At 34.9% G+C, this 14,148-nt stretch overlaps 1 protein-coding gene across 4 annotated transcripts in view; it reads right to left on the bottom strand.

The window, feature by feature from the left end:
- LOC149779191 (furin-like protease kpc-1) overlaps positions 1-8,597 on the bottom strand; it is a 40,978-nt gene extending 32,381 nt beyond the window's left edge. For 3 of the 4 annotated variants that reach the window (XM_089939762.1, XM_089939765.1, XM_089939766.1), the window contains exons 1-7: positions 8,435-8,597; positions 7,515-7,580; positions 6,056-6,124; positions 4,660-4,701; positions 3,120-3,221; positions 1,146-1,226; positions 84-212 (exon numbers count right to left, since the gene is read on the bottom strand). In XM_089939762.1, the coding sequence (XP_089795888.1) occupies positions 84-212; positions 1,146-1,226; positions 3,120-3,221; positions 4,660-4,701; positions 6,056-6,124; positions 7,515-7,580; positions 8,435-8,590 (645 nt within the window). In that variant the 5' untranslated portion in view covers positions 8,591-8,597. The remainder of the gene's footprint in view (positions 1-83; positions 213-1,145; positions 1,227-3,119; positions 3,222-4,659; positions 4,702-6,055; positions 6,125-7,514; positions 7,581-8,434) is intronic. The other variant, XM_089939764.1, reaches the window with a different exon arrangement.
- Positions 8,598-14,148: the final 5,551 nt, after the last annotated feature.

Raw genomic sequence — 14,148 nt, 5'->3', positions numbered from 1 at the left:
GACTAAATATTTGGGCAATAATTTATACTGGTAAAATTGTTTGTTAATGCTATCATCCTTATACCATTTCTCTTGCAGTTTACCGTATTGACAAATAAATCACTGTGAGAGATGTCAACCCCATCGTCCACAACTGCGATATAAATCCCACGACCAGAGTATCCGAGATTCCATGCCTCGATCACCTTCATTGACGGAACCACTGCTCCGTTCTAAAAATGAGACAAATAAAGTCTTATTCTTTATTAAATCAAATCAGTGTTTAAACTTGTATACATACATACATACATACATACATACGGTGGTTTAGTGGTTAGATCGTCCGCCTAGGATGCGGAAGGGGGGGGGGTTCGCGGGTTCGAACCCTGGCCAAGTCATACCAAAGACTCATAAAAATCGTTCTAACAGCTGCCTCCCTAGGCGCTATGCATTAAGTAGTTAGTGTTTGGTTAGCATGGTGTGTGTAAGGATAATGTGTATGGGTGGGACATCATGCTACATATATGCGGCATGATGCCCCAGTGCTAGACATAACTATAAACTGCCACACTGCAGACATCGTAACGATATGACTGAAAAATTGTTAAAGCTACTTTAAAAATCCAAAATAATGTGTTACAATAAGTGAAATAAATCGATGTAAAATAAATAATGTTCACATTATAGACACGTTTTTATATTTTTATATTGTTATTAGTGGGCAACAAAAACGGAATAAAACCGAGAACAGTGAGCGTTTTTTATTCACATAAGAGACAAAGGTTAAGTGCTAGGCTGTATTCGATGATCTTTTACCCACGGCTCAGTCTAATGCAAACCAGCGAGTGCTGTCATGGTCCTATCGTATCGTACTGGATGGTATACAATTATTTACTATATCGGCCATAAGCAAATGTCACAAACATATCTACCACTTAAAGTTTATTTTCTCAACTGTTACTAATTTAAGCGACGAGAGAAAAATGATACTAGTCAGAGTAGAAAGAAAACCACGTGTATGTGATAATATACTAGCGTATATGATTTTCGAGACAAACCACAGCCCACATGTAGATTATGATATACTAGCGTATATGACGTTCGAGACAAACACAGCACCACATGTACATGAAGATATACTAGCATATATCACGTTCGAGACAAACCACAGCCCACATGTCGTTCCAGTTAGCATCCATAGTTTTCTTCACTCGTTTTTCGTATGTCTGCTCTTCAACCAGCTCAACCTGAATAATAATAATAATAATAATAATCGTCATCAGTAAGTGATAACTGCGTGGGAATCAAGCATCACGTGGTAGTAACTGCACAGTTGCTATCAGTATATATAGAAGAGAGTGTAATCTAGTAGAATGCGCATGCGCAATAAAATAGCACGTGGATTATTAGTATAATTTGAACGTAGGTCTGGGTGGAGAGGCTGTCGAAGAAGCATACATACATTTCAGACAGTATATTAGTAGAAATAGAAAAAAAACCAGTGGGGTCTAGTAGAAAGCACGTGCGCAAGAAAATAGCATGTGGAAATTAGTGTTACTTTGAATGTAGGCCTGAGTTGAGAGGATGGTAAAGAAACATACATATATTTCAGACAGAAAGGGAGATTACCATTTGCCCTAAAACAGACAAATCACTAACATGCCCCTGTCTATAGGATGCAGTAAGAAAGAAAAGGTATATATGACACATTTCGAAAGAGTCATATCCCTACACCAACTGGTGAGTGGAATGGACAGTGTCGAACCTAGAAGTCTAAACTCCACCAGATCATAAGGAAAATACAAAATAATATTAAAGTGGGTTAGTAAAGACTAGCATTCACAGTATCGGAACATGTGAGCATGAGGTTTCTTATTTCAGGTGGATTTGTATGACTTTGTACTGATTTTATTAATAATCTGTTGAGAACGGGGCAACACAAATTTACACAAACTTAAACGAACAACGTGTTGTTGAAGAGAGATAGAAATATCATTTGATCTGCTACCGATTCAAAATATTGTGTTCTGGAATCGTAGGAGGTGAAATCGTGTGTGTTCATGACATGATACTTCATTCGTGTATTTTGGCTTGGCTATACAGAGAAACATAATCAACATTATGTCTGTCTGCTAAGATGTATGATATGACAGTAGATTCTCCAGGGACGACTGGGCGTTGCTATTGACAATGGCACTGATATTTCTCTTTCATATTATAAATCCAAATTCAGCTGCATATCATTCAGAAACAAATAGAAGATCATAAATTATCCAGACTAACTGCAACCCTATGGTGAAGAACGAAACAGGCACACTCCCCTGTTCGGATTTCTTAAAGCGTTAAAAAAAAATAGAAAGACGATCGAAATAAGCAAAGAATGCACTTAATAATAATACAAAAAATTCAACAAGCTTGCAGAAACCCAGTAATTAATGAAATAATTAGAGCTGAAAAGGAATACAGAATAGAGACAATCGGACGGTCTATACTATTAAGAAAGATAAGAAAGATAAACGCATTTAAATACAGTGGAAGTGAGAAATGATTTGTTTCGCAACTGATCATTGTCTAAGCAGTTATACCTATAAACGCTGGATATACAAAAGGACACAAGCCTTTTAGGACTTCAACATTTTACGTAATATAGACCAGAAAACAAAAGGCTAGACATTTTATATATGAGCAAAGAGAGGACCTATCGTAGAGTAGAAAATGAGGAGAACATTTAACAAAATGAGAATAAGAAAGTTACATAGGTATTGAGCAATAATAATAATAATAATAATAATGAGAATAATAATTTATGAGATTTCCTTTCCCTGACTAATATAGGGTACAACGTCTTTTAGGAGCAATTACAAACGTAAATATAATTTGGAACAATTGAAAGATTTTCATCCATCTCCATCTCGTAAATGGCCAAACTCTCAGAGTGATACTTTTATGCAATTACAAGAATTAGACAGTATCAATTTAGGCCTTCAACTATGTTAAGAGACACAATATTATGCAACGACATTGCAAAGAAAATGAACACCTTATCTTTTCTATTAAAAAAAACAGAAACGTAAATACTGAGACAACATATATGAAAATAAAAAAAATATTAATTATAGTAATAAGTTTGGTGTACTAACCCCTTTGATGGCTTTCAGTTTTGCTTTGCTATTTGTTGCGATTTTTGAGAACTTGTTGTTGACTGGGTACCTGTAGCCTCTTGTCCCTAGGATTCTATTTTCCTACAAAGATAAACGAAAAGTATATTTAAATGCATTTTAAATGTAATTTAAAGTCCATTCTCTTCCGGTGAGGGTACCAAATATCTCTACACAATACATGATACTTTACTTTTCATATTTCATTTACCTTAAAGGAGTGAATATCAGCGTCCATCGTCGTGCCTATCTACATACCTACAGATAGACATAGCACACTGCACCATCCATGTTATATGGCGCTAGATGGCACGATTGTACTTTGGGATTTATATTGAAGTACTCTGTTTCAAAACGTTTTGTTTACGTGCAAATTCTATACGGGCCCAAAACTTAATCATTACTCATCCGACATTTAGTACAGTAATATATGAATGAGTTGTGGTTAGAAAGGAATCTGCCTCCTCGTAGTGTCAATTAGCAGTCAGAAAAGAGCTATAAACTTCATCCACATCATAATACATACGAATATATAGTCACTGAAGTACTTCTGCTCTGTTCAAACAATATATTTAAAATGGGCCCGTCCAAAATGCTACAGATGCAGACATTACAAACACTTTTAAATTTTCTCTCAGCTCATGTAAGCTATAGTGATCCCTATATTATATATATATATATATATATATATATATATATATATATATATGTGTGTGTGTGTGTGTGTGTGTGTGTGTGTGTGTGTGTGTGTGTGTGTGTGTGCTTAGAGAGAGAGAGTGCTACGTCACTCTGTACAATTATGTACCTATATACAATACGCCACTGTAGTCAATACAGATATGGTTTTCTCCAAGGCTTTGTTCTTAGAACCTCAGATATCGATATGAAACTATTAAATTTCTTGCCCTGTAAACAAATATTTGTGCGATTGGTGGTAACGAAAAAGGCTAATTAATTACTAGATATGATCCACATTTTGCCGAAGATGTTTCACCTTTAAGCCTTTGAGTCACTCGTGGAAACTAGATAGAAAGTGGCGTAGTGTGGATTATGTTGTCCGTAAAAGAGTTTGTCAAGACAGTGGTTTACTCCGGTGTCAAGCAGTAAATACTGGTAGGCAGACGGGTGGTTTAGTAATATTCCACGACTGTGGCAATACGTTGGAAGCATAAAGAAATCTAAGGACACCATTAGAGTCAAAAGCATGCATCTACATTTGTATTGAATAATCATGCGGACAAAATCTTCTGATAGTCCAACTATGTCCTACAATTTGCTATCTCTGATAGTTTTCTTTAATTCAAACTTACCACTTTTTTCTGAAGCTGAGTTCAAGAAAGTAACTCAGTCTGACAGTTTCATTAAATCTGGTCACTCTTTTCCTATTTGGTGTTTAATGTTTTGCGATTTCCTCCAGAGTCGGGTTTTAATCAGCCCTTAACAGACCAATATTTAACAAAACTTTCTGAGCTTTAAATTATTCTAGAATGTTTTAACAGTAGCAGACAAAAGACTTGCTCACCACATGCAGACAAGGCCCATCTTCCATGAAATTGCGATCATCCTTAAAACGAACAATACCAGTAAAAATTGTATGATATAACACATAATGACATCATATACTTTATCAAAGTTGGCATTGATATCAGCCAGAAAGTACTCTAACATCTCAGGATTTTACATATGCTCGTTTCCAGTAGCAGGATTGTATCTTTCTCATCTGGCACTTTACATCAATGTAACTTAGTTATGTTTTATTTGTACTGCTTATGAAGCGAAGGACGCTTATATAACCAAATCATTAAAAACGAATTTTTTACTGACATCAAATAAATGCCACTCACCAATAAGTAATTTGTTCATTTTGTGAATACAATACATGCATTTTCCCATTCAAACCTCTGCGAATGACAAAGATACGATGTATTCTTGAGGTTTAGCACAGTTTGAATAAATTAGGAAATAGAACAGTATAACTTTGGGCACAAAATTATGTAAACACACAGGATATAATGTATGTGAACTGGAAAGACATTTAACACATTATTTCTCCATTCTAGGTTATGAGATTGTTTTAAGTTCAAGGAAAACGGCAAAATACTCTGAGTTTACAGTGAATCGTTAGATTTGACTAGCACTTTTACCTTCTCTCTTGATTTAGATCCTGATACGTATATTGAAAAAGATGTTCCCACCATATAATTATATATTCGAGCAGCTGCCCAGAATGAAAAATGTGAATTAATATATGTGATTCTCATATTTTCTAAGATATTTTACACCATCTTTATATACCCATTTGGTCATAGCTTGGCAATTTTAGATCCCCATTCTACATGCATGACAATAATAGTACGGCATGAAAAGTTAATCCAAGATGAGACCTGCACACGGAGATAAGTTGAGTCGAAATGGCTTAGACACAGAGATATGCCTTCGAAACTATTACGATCCGCAACCTTGAGCATTGTATACGGTTATTGGGCTATTACGCTGAAGTTCAAAAACACCTGACAAAAAAGGTAAAACATCTAACGTTTTAAAAGTATGGTTTCTCCATGAATAACCATACGCTTATGATTGACATACTCTGATGACAAAATGCAACCAGACATGAGCCGTAAAAAATATAGATATTTTTAAGTGTCGAGGTATTAGCAGCAAAGAAATACCATCTAGAATTTGATAAGAAGATTTAGATATTGAACCAAATTTTAAGAAAAAGAAGCATTCGATTATAATTTTTCATTTAAAGATATCGGCATCATATGTATACAGGTCACGCCCTTGAAGTTAATATAAATATATTATCAATGTTATTATCTTATGTTATGATGGCAAAAATTTAGTTAAAGCGCAATTTGTTATCAACAGGCAATATTATAGACATGCTTATAAACAATGTTGACAATACCAACCAGCGTGTCGTCTGTCACATTCAGTGGCGATGTTGGGTCTTCTGCACTGGGAAAGCCTGGCTCACTGGTCTGTAAAGAAAGAGGCAACTTGCAATATCGTTGTAAAACATCATTATATCACAATATCCGATCTGTATATACTCAACAAAACAAAACCTCGACCGTTTTAGTTTATGAAATAAGAAAACTTCAATACGCTTCTAGCTATTATATTAAAGGAAATAAGAAACCACATTTATACAACAACTCATAAATCATGCTGAGTTTGACATAGCAATATGTATCTTACAAATTCGTTTTGAAAGTGAATTTTCATTTGGGAGGAATAGTAATTAGATTTTCAGGATTACATCTTGAGACAAATATATTTGTTACATTCCTAGAGTACTATTTTATCGAGAATATTGATTATTTACGGATAAAGTAGCGTGGTTTAAACTAATTAGAACACGAGAAATATATCAAAGAAACTGCAGCAAACAAACACTAAGATGACCAGAATTAGTTGACAAATGGTATATTTGAGAATCTGTAAAACCAATAGTCTTCTTCATTCATGCCTGACATTTGCACGAACGCTAGATATCAACCCTACACTGGTCACTAACTCCGCACTGAAAAAGTTCAAATTATGAGCGATGCTGGGTTTGATAACAGAAAAGATTGCCTTTATGACAGATCAAAACGTAGGGAGTCTCTCAAAACGTACAGTCACAGATCAAGCACTGAGCTAAGGCAACTAATCAATTCAGCTTTGAAAGATATGTCTATTGATGACCACGCTTTGTCTGTAGCAACTCCTAACACCACTACCACCACGTTAGCTTCAGATTAACATTTGCAACCATCGGTACAATTTCCAACCAAACTTCTAACAATCTAATTGTGCATGCCATCATGCACTCAAACGCTCAATTATGTAAGCAAGAAAGCATACGGCTGGCTTTATGAACAGCCAGCCCTTCCGAAACCTAACATTTCACTACAAATTAGAAAACTGAAATGGTCTTGGTTCAGGTTAAAGATGCTTTACAGGTCATAAAATGAAAGTTATTGATATGTGAAATTTATTTCATCGCCACATTGATAAGAGATTAATCCTCTTATTCAGGTTTCCCAGTTTTTAATTAATATCATCACACAGTACTACATTAAACTGAGTTTGCACATTTGTTATGTCACCCTTTAGCATTCAACGTCATGATTATAACACACACAGGAAACGAACAGACTACAAATTGACGAGAATACCGCAAAGAAAGACGTGTTTATGTAATAGGAATATTTAGTGAATAATGGTGACGTTTTTTAAATCACTATATCAGCTTCATACATGTAATTTCCTGAAAGGTCACAGTCAAATCATTTAATACATTTTAAATTATTCGTATTGTGTTTCTGTATAATACAATATTTGTAAATATTATTTGTTATTAGTTAGTAACATTATTGTCACTACCGTATCATTTGTTGTATTCAGTGGTGAATTAGTCTCCTCTGCGCTGTAAAAGCCTGGTACATTGGTCTGTAAGGAAAGAAGCACGTTACTTGATATGACTTACGGTAAAGGTATCAAAGATGAAAGGATGCTTAGAGGACAAACAATAAGTTGATTGAAATTAGAACCATCATGGATGGTTCGTCAATTCGTAAGCATCTTGCACAGACGGTTTCAATTTGGTATAACCACTCGTGCAGCATATAACCAATTTCTAAATGTGGAGACACCATGAATGTAACAGAAAATAATGTTTTTTTTTTAATTATTTTTATTTCGTTCAATATCTATCAATCGCTTTGGTAAAGAAGATCAAATAACAATACATGCGTTGTTAAAATGTGTATCATGTTATGTTGACAACTGTAATATTCTCATCCAAACAAAATAGCATAAACAAAGAGAATCTTTCCCACGTATTGTTTAGGTGTGGAAGCTATTACATGTTTGGAACTTATCTTTTACCTATCACCATATTATATTTCATCAAGCCCAAGTAATTAGAAAAGAAAATAGATTTTGGTAAATATAGCAAATAGGTGGAAACACTAAGACATCAAAAGAGAATGATCTTGTTGTAGTGTTTAACGCCATTTGTTCAGCACAAGATCGGCTATATATGGCGGCCAGTATAAATGGTGGAGGAATAACTAGGGGAAAACCCAGGAAAGAACCACCGACCCACGAGAAGCTACTGGCAAGCTTTCTCACATATTCACCGTGGACGAGTTTGAGACTCGAACCCACGCAGACAGAGGTGAGATGGTAATGATCCGTAACGGCGAGTGCTTTAGACCACTGGGCCACTCGGGCCCTCCGATAGAGAATAAAACGACTTAAGTATTTAAAGCCAATGCCAGAGCAGAATCATGAAAGCTTACCTCCTTCGAAATGAAGCCTTTGCTTGATATATCGTTTAAGCATTTAGTTTTCTCTCTGTTGCATTTTACTAAATATTTGCTTGATTTTACCACTCTTAAGTGAACTATTCCAAGACACAACACAGTTATGAATGCGCTTGTACACAACACCTTCATTGTAACATCGACTGCACAAATACAAAAATTATAGCACTTGATAGTCTAATTAAATAGCATATCTTATCTTGTTTCCATTGGCATCAAATTGTGTTATTCAAACAGTGATAAGGTTTACCACGTAACTGATTATGAACCTAGAGTATACCACGGACATAGTTACGTAAAATGATGTTTTGGATCTATGTGTGGGGTTTGCTCATTAATATTGTGTGGGAAAAGTGTCACGACACGATAAATATTCAGTCAATGAAAAGTCAATGCAAGATAAATGATATATTTTTCTAACTTATCCTTCTAAATCAAATACAGTAAGTACAAATAATATACAAAATGAGATGAAGTCTCTTTCCTGGCAGTGTTTCCCAAATTTTGGGACTAGTTTTCCTTGGAAGTTAATATTCAATGGTAATGATTTTCTATAATTCATAATGCGAAAGCACGTTTACGACGAGTATTTGTACGTTGTTTTCACAAAATATTACTTATATTTTTATAGTAAACATTACTTTTTTGTTAGTTAATTGAAAGCAGACTTTTTATTGTCATGAAATGTGTCGACCCATTTTCTTGCTTCTTGCAATAACTTAAACATCATTTAAAAAAAAGTATACTGAAAGCAGGAAAATAACAAAACGGTCCCAATATTTCTGCTAACGTATCTACGTTCAAAACGTTTAAAACTACGTCGTTGTAATGCTTGATATAGGACTGAAGGGCTTGACGACACCGGAGGAAGGCAGCGAACATTTGTTATATAAGAAACAAGCTTGCACAGTAATAAGTCGCTAACGGTACCTTCGTTTGCAAGAAAACTAACTATCGGACTTAATATAAATAGAGCTTCTGATTTTAATTTTGATTTGTATCCATTGTTTCAAGTCAATATTTTCAGTCAGACCGTATAGGACTATATTGGTGAATAAATATAGTTTATCCTACATTAACTCTGTGGTAAGGTGAATGTTTCAAAATGTTTCTCCAAATGAGCAGTAAAAGGAACAGATATCTGATCCAATCAGTTTTATAGAGGTGAGAATGCATATGTTATTATATTGATCTGACTGCTAGACGAGTACCCACACACATACACAAGATACGTATCAGTAAAACTACTTGTCGACGTCGAACAATTACTGGTGCATTTTAAAAGGTTAGGAATGCCTTGAGGGAAGACTAATCAACATATCTACAGTACTTTTCAGTATAGATATAGTGATTTAGTTACTTCATTTGAAGTGATTTTCCTCTTGTCCCTTTTGCAGTAATTGAAAATTATATTATTTAGGCCTTGGGTGAGTTTTAAAAGTTTCAGTTGTCCGTATCGCTGGCTTTTGTCATTCGTTCATGTGTTTGTTCGTGTGTACATGCGTTGAAAAAATTACCTTTGTGTACATCTTTATTTCTATTTCTAAAATAATAATTTGTATTAGGGAAAGACTTCACGACTTATGTTTCTACTTTGAACTGTCTCTCTTCTTTAATACTGTAGGAGGACTGCATGCTATATTCCACTTTATAATTGCGCAGCGGTGTGCATAAATAGTTGGCTGAATTTATCTGAAGGTTTTACGCGTGCTCTGTTGAGTACATTTATCAGAGAGACTATTTTTCGACGGCGATATATGATTCGTGTAAACGGGATTAAAGAAAAAAAAAATGAACAGATTACATTTAGTCGAAGATTGTTGACTCAAACAGGCAACACTTCCTAGTTTCAAAAGAATTTTATCTATAATCTAAAGACAAAAATAAAACAAATGCACTTGATAACTTCTCCAATGAAGAGGGCATTGTTGCACATTGACCATATAAAAGTCTAGACATATTATAAGTTACTTCCTGGTTAACAACGAACACGACAAATTCATAACCAGGCGAGTCCAGTAATAAATCGAGTAGATAGATGCAAGTAGGTAAATGGACAGGTTATTTGGTAAGTAAATGGCTATTTAGATGCATTAACAGTCAGACAAACAGTCTTGACATTGAGGGATGCCGACAAGGAGGTATACATGCATGCGTACATATATGTACATACGGTGTAAAAATAGACGGATGGATAATATTGGTACGGAGATTACCACAACGTTACAATCATACAAAGACAAGTATCTGCTCCCATTGTTTTTATGAAAAAATATATTTGAAGCTTTTCTGTATAGAGGTATGGTTATATATAGAGCCGATAAATCCAATGATTGATCAATCTATCCATCGATCAATCGATAGAGAGAGAGTGTTCATTTTTTAACAGTGGTTTAGTAAATATAATTTCTTCAAAGATGTAATCTATGAATATTTATGTTTCATAGTTCGTTTAAAATTAATAATTGAATGATTTTTTGGTCCGATACATTTGATGGTTTGTCACTCCTCCGGTGGTCTAGCGGTTAGATCGTTCTCCTTGGATGCGAGAAATCGTAGGCTCGAACCCCAGTCGAGTCATACCAAAAACTTATAAAAATGGTACTAACAGCAGCATTAAGAGGTTAGTGTTAGGACGGGTCGACCTGGTGTCAGGATAAGGTGACAGGGTGGGATATGATGCTTCATATCTTCAGTATGATGCGTCGGTGCCAAACATCACTATAAACTGCCACACTGCAGACGTCGTAGAGATATGATTGAAATTTTATTAAAGCTACGTTATAAATCCAAATCACAAATACACACATGATGGCTTGTCTAAAACCCATAAAATAGTAAAGAAAGGTTGTTTTAGCATTGATCTTTGATATGTGCAACATAGCTAGGAGTCAATATCCACGAAGCTTTGATTGGCTGAGAAATGCTGATTTAATTAGCCTTTTGGACATCAAAAGGACAACTGGAGATAAATTACTTACGTTGGGTTTACCTACACCGACAAAGGATTTTGATTCCTAATGATGCAAATCAGTTCACATCACATGTCCTCGCCATTAAATACGCACGCAATGCTAACTCCAATTTAGCTACATAGACAAATATATCATGAAAGTGGAGAATATGGACAGAAGAAAGATTGAAGATATTAGATTGCTTCACAAATGTTAGGTTTCAGTAGCCTCTGCACCTATTAATTTTATATATGCTCCCCAATTCGTCATATGGCATTTAAACAACTGTATCGTATCATCAAACTATCATTAGTATATAAAATTTAAAGACACCAAATATGCAATAAAAATGAAAAAGTGTCCGACTGACCGCTATGGATATCAGAACATGTATGTTTGTAAATGTCCAGGGTAGATACAAATTCTAATGTTTTTGTTATCGTTTTCTATCATGGACGCCCGTTATCAGTCTTCCCAGTCCTATTATAAGCATTTGTTAAAGTAACTGCATGAGAGCTCGTGTCTGTTTAAATAAAAAGATTTGAAAAGACGTATTTATTTATACATCAGGTACTAAATCCGAGTCATGCAAATTATATGTGGTCCTTGTCAGCTAATGCTTATTATGTTAAGGAAAAGGACAACTTAGGCAGTCGATTGGGACAGCATGTCTATTCATGGATTTTCGCCCAAGGCTCGTCATTATACATTAGAATCATCTCAGATATCACTTTGTACAACTGGTGCAAGGTTAATTAGGTCGCCCACATTTTAACTGGCTGTAGCCTGCTAATGTGATCAGATGTGTGTGCCCGTGTATTTTTTATCTGTTGTTGACCATGCTTGTCTAATGTATACAGATCTTCCTACTGATCGTATATATTGTGAAAATTTTCTTCATATTAATCCAAGGTCGTCCTTAGCACTACACACTTCAGTCAGTGATTAGTATATAATAGGAGTGTAATCATGCGCAGGACATATGTGATACCTTGACATATGGAATGGAATAGGATTAATATATGCTTGTCGCGCGATCATCTCCCTAAGCTGTCTGCGTCATCATCGCGGAGCTGTGAAACAATCACATCTTGCAAAAACAAGTTATGGTTGGCTAACTGGACAGCTCGCATTTCACGCGTCCGACTTCCCTGTTCCTGTTGCAAACGTTTGCAAAAGTCTAAAATGTATGTGAAGGCTGAGGATTCCGTTAGTGTCCCTCTGTTTTCCTGTTATCAATAGCTTCAAATGATTTATCACGTGGTCGAAGCTTGTCCGTCAATATAATAATGGGTGGCCAATGGATGTGCCTAGGAGATTTGTCCTCACAGGAAGACTCCGATAGAAAGGTATTGTATTCTTGTGGATAAGAATTTGTCTAGAAACAAGAGCCAGAAAATGGCGAGGTTTGGATATCTAAATCGTTGTCTTTAACATGCAGGAACCTGATGAGTGCAGAGGACAGGGATGAGCTTCCATAAATGTAAAAATTATTTCCGAACATTGTTTCGGAAACTGGTGACCATGACAATAGTTTATTCGTAATGTAGGCCTTGAATCCATAAAAAATATAGTTACATAACAATGTTGCAAAGATGGATAGCGCCAGATTAATACCAAATTATAATAGTAAAGGTAAAAAAGGAAAGAAAAAGGACAAATACATCACACAATAGAATTGTGTAGGAATATGAATGGGAATTATTATTATGTAATTACAGAGGTTTGAGTTTCTATATAGGCAGAAAAAGAAAATAACATAGTACAGGTAGAATGTCATGTTATGTGAATGCCGAAAACAAATATTGTATAAGATGATACATCATGACAGGGTTCTTAGACTTCATCAGAGAATGAATTATTTCCTCACACGGGTGTTTTGAATTTAAAATTTATTAGATGAATATGTTTCTAAGATATGCATACAAAGGAACTGTGCGCAAATTATATATTCATCTTCTATTGAACCTTTTTCACTTCATAGGGGAATGTAATTATCCCGTGATTCTTCTATAGCTAAATTAAGAGCGAACCATGCATTTAACGCATTTCGTAGATGGATAGGTAAATTAATGGCTGTATATGACTCAACGGAAAAATATAATAAAATGTGATATATTGATATGCCATATATGATTTATTTACGGCTGAATTCCAATCCTAAATGAAATTGTCTTTAAGACATTGCCTGAAATTGGATACAAATACTTTTTCATCTCCTACATCCTGTACGAAACAAGCGTATCCAAATCCATATCTAAATTGTATGTCTTTAACTTTCGAAACCCACGTAACTTCACCAACTCGTCCATTTTCTCAGCATAATGTAAAATTGTCTTGGATATCGGTTATGATCCATTCTAACCAATATAATCTAATACTTAATACATTTACAAATAATTACAATAGAGATAATCGTCCACAATCTCTTCATGGTAAAATGGAGTATATATGTCTCGAAAGGTTTATAAATCTATAACCTATCATGTACCTTTTCAAATGTATGTGAATATTCATACTCACAACTTTCAGTGACATAGGATAATACAGGTGTAATCAAAACCTTTTAAGCTTCTGTTAAGGAAAACGTGCCTAACTTATTTCTTGAATAATACTCACTATGTGCAGAATTGCGAGATCTCGCTTTGCTTTCGTCTATACGTATAGGAGTGAAATATAATCCCATTTATTTATTCCCAGATATGATTCTGAATTGTTTACGCTTATAATACCAAT

Source organism: Sinohyriopsis cumingii, chromosome 17, assembly GCF_028554795.1.
Source record: "Sinohyriopsis cumingii isolate HCF-2022 chromosome 17, ASM2855479v2, whole genome shotgun sequence".
NCBI lineage: Eukaryota > Metazoa > Mollusca > Bivalvia > Unionida > Unionidae > Sinohyriopsis > Sinohyriopsis cumingii.
The sequence above is the reverse complement of the archived record's forward strand: the minus strand, read 5'-3'. Positions and strand labels throughout refer to the sequence as shown.